At 47.6% G+C, this 7591-nt stretch overlaps 1 protein-coding gene across 1 annotated transcript; it reads right to left on the bottom strand.

The window, feature by feature from the left end:
* Nucleotides 1-5214: 5214 nt before the first annotated feature.
* On the bottom strand, nucleotides 5215-5916 carry LOC136465062 (uncharacterized). Its single transcript, XM_066463951.1, has one exon. It carries the CDS (start codon nucleotides 5914-5916, stop codon nucleotides 5215-5217), a length of 702 nt encoding a protein of 233 aa, XP_066320048.1.
* Between the last annotated feature and the right edge of the window lie 1675 nt (nucleotides 5917-7591).

Genomic DNA, 7591 nt, shown 5'->3' with positions numbered 1-7591 from the left:
ATATTTAGTCAAAAATATTCAAGAAAAGCAGGTCAATTAGCCATAATAATCAAATGCGTAAGAAACTCACATCGTGATCCGGGCACTTGTAAAAACACGACCCTTGTTGGGTCCCTGTCTCTTGACTCGGTACTCCATCACAATCTTCTGCTTACACTTGCCGCAGATAATGAGAGGGAGTTATAGCCTCAGTCGTTTCGCAACCGAACGAGAGGCCGAGGATAAAGTACCAGTTGTCATCTACTTTCTATACTTATTTTTGCAAAGTAGTGTAAATTTCACATTTTCTAAAATAATATATTTAAACAAAACTAAAATTATTTATTTATCTAACTAAACCATGAAATATGTATTATATATAATAGTAAAATACCAAACTATCAAGTGATTTTACTATTGTAAATCATCATGTGATTTTGAGCTAAAAATGACATAGAAATCACATAGCTCAAAAACATGTTTCAATAAATAACCATCCGTACTAGTTGACCTTGCTTACGTGATCATCTCGGCGAGCATTTCTCTACCGGATGGCACCGTACTTGGCCAAGGAAGAGCTTCGATTCTATGAGGAAGGGAACACGGTCTTCCATGACCGTTGCCGCTCTCCCTCGTAGAATCAAAGCTCCTCCTTGACGTCCGTTACCGCTCGGCAGAGAACATGCTCGCCGAGATGAACACGGTCCGCAAGTTCAACTAGTACAAATTTTCTATAATTTTCTAACTATTTTCTAAGTTTTTCATTTCATGGAAAATTTAATTCTAAAAAATAAAAGCATGATTTCTAAGTATTTCATTTCATGGAAAAAATAATTCTAAGTGACCTGCTCGATATCGGCGAGCTCGCGGGCGTTTAGGTTGCCGAGGATAATAACATTTGTAGATGACATTTGTAGGTCTGAAGTTATCAAATATCCATCAAATTATAGCTCAAAAACATGTTTCAATAAATAATCATCCGTACTAGTTGACCTTGCTTACGTGATCATCTCGGCGAGCATTTCTCCACCGGATGGCACCGTACTTGGCCAAGAAAGAGCTCCGATTCTACGAGGAAGGGAACACGGTCTTCCACGACCGTTGCCGCTCTCTTTGGTTGTCTTCTGGCGTGCACAGTAGTCGGTGATCGACGACGAGCCTTGCGTGATGCCGTGTGTTGGAACCGAGCTCCGGCGAGGAGATTCGGCGATGGCGCGACACCGGCAAGTGGTAACCGCGGCGACTAGAACCCTAACCGCAAACACGAGAGAGACACGAAGCGAGAGCACACGAGAGAGATATCGATATTCACTGCAACTGGCGCAGCTTGTGTTCGATGCATTGTTAAGTCTTTAACCGGCCCCGATCCGCTTCCTCCGCCACGACGCGCAGCTACACGGTGCGCCGTTATTTTTGGACACCCGTGTGACATGCACGGCGCACGCACCATGGCGGGAGCTGGGCCTAAGTCACGGTCATGGCCCAAGGTGGGCAGTCTCCACCTTAGCCGCGATTCTATGCGTTACAAAACATGTTTACAACTGAATGGAAACATCTACCAATGCAACTACATGCCGATACAATACTTGACAAAATTACAAGATGAAATCTGCAACAAATCACCCCCTTAATCTTGTCAAACCCTGACGACTCCCAGCTGCCTCCTCATCTCTGCAAACCTGATCCTTCCAAGTGGTTTTGTTAGTATGTCGGCCAGCTGTTCATCAGTTTTGACATGCTTTACTTCCACTGCACCTTCAGGGACACATTCTCTGATATAGTGGTACCGAGTATCAATATGCTTGGTTCTTTCATGGTACACCGGGTTTTTGCTTAACTCTTGAGCAGACTTGCTATCAATGAATAGCTTGAACTTCTTCACTTCTGAATGAATTAGATCAGCTAATAATCTGCTCAACCACACTCCCTGACAAGCTCCTGTTGCAGCAGCAATGTATTCGGATTCACAGGATGACAGTGACACCACCCTTTGCTTTTGTGAACTCCAAGTGACAAGATTTCCATCAAGGAAGAACACCACACCAGTAGTGCTCTTTCTTTTCTCTAAATCTCCTGCATGATCACTGTCAGTGAAGCCAACTAGCCCTGAACATGCCCCTTTGACAAACTTGCATCCAAGCCCAGTGGTGCCTGCAACATATCTGATAATTCATTTGATGGCTCCCCAATGTTCTGCATTTGGTGTCTCCATAAACCTACTAACCATCCCAACAGAGAAAGCAAGGTCTGGTCTTGAATTCACCAAGTATCTGAGACTGCCAACAATGCTTCTATATTTGGTTGCATTTGCCACTAGCTCAGGCTTGCCAGGCAACATTTTGATATGTTGTTCCATAGGTGTGTCAACTGGGTTACAACCCTTCATACTAGCCATTTCAATAATTTTCTCAGCATATGAACTCTGACATATTGTAATTTCACCTGGTTTTTGTTGCACTTCCATACCAAGGTAATAACTTAGCAGGCCTAAGTCACTCATGTTGAAGCTTTTCTTCATTTGCTGCCTGAATGTAGCAATTGCATTGCTATCTGGCCCACAAATGATCAAATCATCTACATAAACACCCACAAGCAAAAGTGACCTGCCTGAACCCCTCCTGTAGACAGCATTTTCTTCAACACTTCTCTTGAAGCCCAACTTATATAGTTCTTGATCAAGTCTAGCATTCCAGGCCCTTGGAGCCTGCTTGAGGCCATACAAAGCTTTTCTTAGTCTAAGAACTTTGCCCTGTGATTTTGGATCAGAGAACCCAGGTGGTTGTTGCACATAAACTTCCTCATGAAGATCGCCATTCAAGAAGGTAGATTTTACATCCATGTGATGTACTTGCCACTCCCCTTGAGCTGCTAGAGCTAGTAACAATCTCACTGTCTCTAGTCTTGCCACAGGAGCAAACACTTCATCATAATCCACCCCCTGAATTTGGGCATAGCCCTTTGCCACCAACCTTGCCTTGTGTTTCACAATGTTGCCAGCAGGATCTCTCTTGACCTTAAACACCCATTTTAAGCCTATAGCTTTGTGATCTTTTGGTAGTTCTGTCATCACCCATGTTTTGTTCTGGATGATGGACTGCATTTTAGCCTCCATTGCTTCTTTCCAGCACCTTTCTTCTAGAGCTTGCTCAATATTAGTTGGTTCATCTGCTGCTAACATACACACACCACTATACTCAAAATCATGGATTACATTAGTTGAATCAAGCAGGTCTGCCATTGTTTTGAATCTAACAGGTCCTTCTTCTGAATTTGCAGAATTTTGGTTTGGTGGTGTTGCCCACCCATGACCTTGAACTTGAGCTGGTTCTGGTGTGTTAGGAGAGTTTGGTGCCGCTTCAAGAGGATCCACAACACCATCTTGATCAGCTGGATCATGCCCTGCTCCATCTACAGTAGGAATCTCAAGATCCCCAGCCATTCCAGCTGTTGTCATATTTTCGTTAGAAGTTTCATAGTGAACAACAAAACTATCTGACTGTTGATCTATGCTGCCACCTGCATTGGTCCAATCCCATGGCTGATTCTCAACAAACACAACATCCCTACTCACTACCAATCTGTTAGTAGTAGGATCATAGAATCTGTAGCCTTTGGTTCCGGACTCATAGCCAATAAAGACCATTTTCTTTGATTTGTCAGAAAGTTTGTTCAGATGTGGACCAACCAGTTTCACATTAGCAGTACAACCAAAAGTTTTCAAATGACTCACACTATGTTTTCTTCCATGCCAAGCCTCAAATGGAGTCTTGCTGTCTAAGCTCTTTGTAGGGGCTCTGTTCAGCAAATAAATAGCAGTGTTCACTGCCTCACCCCAAAATTCAGATGGGACCTGCATTGCCTTTAACAAGCACCTGGCCATTTCAACTACTATTTGGTTCCTTCTTTCAACCACCCCATTCTGTTGGGGAGAGTAAGGAGTAGTAGTATAATGTTTGATCCCACCCTCATTGCAGAAATTGAGAACAAGTTTGACACAAATTCACCTCCTCTGTCTGTTCTCAGTGCTTTTAACTTGCCATTACACTCCATCTCAGCTCTGAGTTTGATTTTCTTAAAACACTCAAGAGCTTGATCCTTTGTCTTAAGCATCTCCACCCACATATACCTATTGTAATCATCAACCACAAGCAGGAAATAGGATGCACCCCCTAGTGTTTTAGGAGTTATATGCCCACAATGATCTGCATGTACAAGTTCTAGCCCCTTGTCTGCCCTATAACTTGACATTTGTGGAAATGGTTTTCTATGCCGTTTACCAAGGACACATCCATCATAGATTTTCTCTAACCTTTTCACAACTGGCATTCCCTCTACTAAATTCTTTGCACTGAGATCATTCAAAGCTTTAAAGTTCAAATGCCCAAATCTAGCATGCCAACGCCATGATAAATCTTTTGAATGTGCAAGAAAGCAAACTGGTGGTGCCAATCCAAATTTTGCAAGGTACAATCTATTTGCAGTTCTAGGTGCAGAGATTAACAGTGTGCCCACTTGATCAAACACACATAACTTTCCATCCCCTAGAGTCACTTTAAAACCCTTTTCTTCTAACTGACCAAGGCTTACTATGTTGCTTCTTAATTTTGGAATATAGTAAACATCAGTCAATACCTTGTGACCATTCATATGGTCTTTCATCACCATGGAGCCAATGCCTTCAATCTCGATGCATGAGCCATCTCCAAACCGCACCGTTCCATGTACCCCTTCGTCGAGCTGTGATAGTGCTGACCTGGTGCCGGTCATGTGATTACTGGCACCCGTGTCCAACACCCACACACCCTCTGGAATGTCGACTGGGATCACCTTCTCAGTCATGTGCATGGTCTGGGTCGACCTATGCACTGCGTCAACGTCGCACTCCGCCAGCAGGAGGGCGCCGTGTTCTGCGCCGCCGATGGCCACATTGGCCTCCGACTGCTTGGGCTCCTTCTTTTTCTCCTTCTTTGGGCGTTTGCAGTCCTCTGCCCAATGTCCATAGATGTTGCAGTTCCAGCAACGCCCCTTTCTCCTTGGGGTCCCCTCGGACATCAATCCCATCGGCGCGGAGTTGTCCCTTTCAGAGTGTGCCAGCGCCTTAGCCTTCCAGTGGCGCGTACCGGAGCCGCCTGCCCCGAAACTTTTGCCACCAGAGTTGCCACCGCCGCTCTCCTTTGGACTGGCTTGGAAGCGGTGCTTGTGCTTCTCTAGCCACTCCTCTTCTACCAACAGCAATCACCCTGCCTTGTCGGTGATTTGCTCGACCTTGTCTTCGAAGCGCTCCTTAGCCGCATGCAGGTGCCCGATCAGTTCTTCCACTGTGAGCTTCTTGAGATCATGGATCATCTCAATTGAAACAACCATGCTATTGAAATGAGGAGGCACCACGCGCAGGAACTTCTTGACTACCCGGGCGTCCTCCACCGTTTCCCCATATGACTTGAGGTTGGCGATGAGGTTGGTGATGCGCATGCTGAAGTCGTCAATTGTCTCCCCATCCTTGAACTGGATGTTCTCGAACTCCTTCATGAGCTTCTGGGCATTGACGTCCTTCACCCAATCCGCACCTATGCGCATCGTTCGCACCACTTCCCACGCCTCCTTCACGGTCTTGCGGCTTCCGAGGGTTTGCCACATCTCCTTTGGCACTGAGCGCAAGAGCGCGCTCATCGCCTGGTGATCTTGGGAGCACTTAGGGTTTACCCCTGGATCAATCACCTCCCAAATCTCCAGAGCCTCGTAATTACACTGCATCAACATTGCCCACTCTTGATAATTCGAGCGGGTCAACATCGGCCACAGCAGCGAGCTCTCCTTGATGCCTGATCCGCCACTCGTCTGGCCGTCCCCCATCTTCTTCTCCGGCGATCTTCTTGGAATCATGAATTTCTTCCACGGCGGTTCTCTAGGTGGGCTCACGGACCCACCGTAGAACATCAACTGGCTCCGATACTAGAATGTTGGAACCGAGCTCCAGCGAGGAGACTCGGCGATGGCGCGGCACCGGCAGGTGGTGACTGCGGCGACTAGAACCCTAACCGCAAACGTGAGAGAGAGACGAAGCGAGAGCACATGAGAGAGATAGCGATATTCACTGCAACTGGCGCAACTTGTGTTCGATGCATTGTTAAGTCTTTAACCGGCCCCGATCCCCTTCCCCCGCCACGACGCGCAGCTACACGGTGCGCCGTTATTTTCGGACACCCGTGTGACATGCACGGCGCACGCATCATGGCGGGAGCTGGGCCTAAGTCGCGGTCATGGCCCAAGGTGGGCAGTCTCCACCTTAGCCGCGATTCTACGCGTTACAAAACATGTTTACAACTGAATGGAAACATCTACCAATGCAACTACATGCCGATACAATACTTGACAAGATTACAAGATGAAATCTGCAACACCGTGGAATTCGTTGCGCAGGTAGATCGCACGGGAGGCCTGATTGGCGGTGAAGTGGCTGGTGATGTGCACCCAGAGTTCATAGGCGCATTGCTCGTCCTCGACGGAGACGTCCAGAACGTCGTCGGCGACGGAGGTGAACAGCCATGTCAGCACCGTGTGGTCCTGCTGCGCCCAGAGCGGATCGTCCGGACGAGCGAGGGAGCTGGAGGTAGCAGCTGGTTCGGTCGTCATGGCAACAAACAGCGGCGGCCGGCAGCGCTGTGAGGAGGTGGGAGAAGGAGGCCTAGGATTGGAAACCAGCGAATGATACCATGTAAACGTGGAAGAGATTGGGAAAGCATAGTGCGCACAATCACGGCGGCCTTCGGTTTCATTATATATATATATATGGTGTACAGGTTACAATGGGAAAGAATCCCAATAAACGAGGAAACGTACAATCAATCCTAATGAACAAGGAAACATACAAATTACATGTGTATTTCCGTTAACATCTCACACACCGAGCTTGGTAGCTAGCTAGTGACGACGAAACTGATCTGAGAGTGCGAGGTCGAGCGGGCAAGATGAGCGTGCTGATCCCCGGCAAGTCATCGTGGCCGGAGCTGCTGGGCGTGCTGGCGACGCCGGCGGCAACGACGATCGCCCACGAGAGGCCGGACGTGTCCGTCGAGGTGCTCCCGCCGGGGTCGCCGGTCATCCCGTACTTCAACCCCACGCGCGTCCGCGTCTTCATCGACAACAACGGCACTGTCAACCAGGTCCCCGTCATCGGATAGCCAACGTACTCCCCAGCTGGCTTGTCTTGAGTCATGTGTGTCGTCGCGTCGTCTGTTCATCACGGTGTGCCATGATCGAGATGTGTGTGTGGGTGGCGTAATGGAATAAATACCTGCGGATGTTGCCTGTTTATTATGTGTCCTCGCTCTCAGCGCGACGATTACTACTACCGGCAAGTCGTCAACTACTGTGTGGGAACTAAACAACTGCTTACTGGTGTTCTCTTCTCCATTTCAAGAGTTTGGAACATAAAAACTGTCATGACATGGGATTTCTAGCTAGTGCTAAACAAACATATCCAGTAAACTCTAATTGACTGTTGATGCCGGATCAATCCCAGATCTAACACCAGCTAGGGCTAGATCGTCCGGGCCGCCAAGGACCAAGAACGCGCCCTAGATCGTCCGGGCCGCCAAGGGCCAAGAACGCA

The sequence above is a fragment of the Miscanthus floridulus genome, chromosome 7, assembly GCF_019320115.1.
Source record: "Miscanthus floridulus cultivar M001 chromosome 7, ASM1932011v1, whole genome shotgun sequence".
Classification (NCBI taxonomy): Eukaryota; Viridiplantae; Streptophyta; class Magnoliopsida; order Poales; family Poaceae; genus Miscanthus; species Miscanthus floridulus.
The sequence above is the reverse complement of the archived record's forward strand: the minus strand, read 5'-3'. Positions and strand labels throughout refer to the sequence as shown.

Coding starts and splice junctions, on each gene's coding strand:
- LOC136465062 (XM_066463951.1), bottom strand. CDS start 5,916: ATGTTCTACGGTGGGTCCGTGAGCCCACCTAGAGAACCGCCGTGGAAG.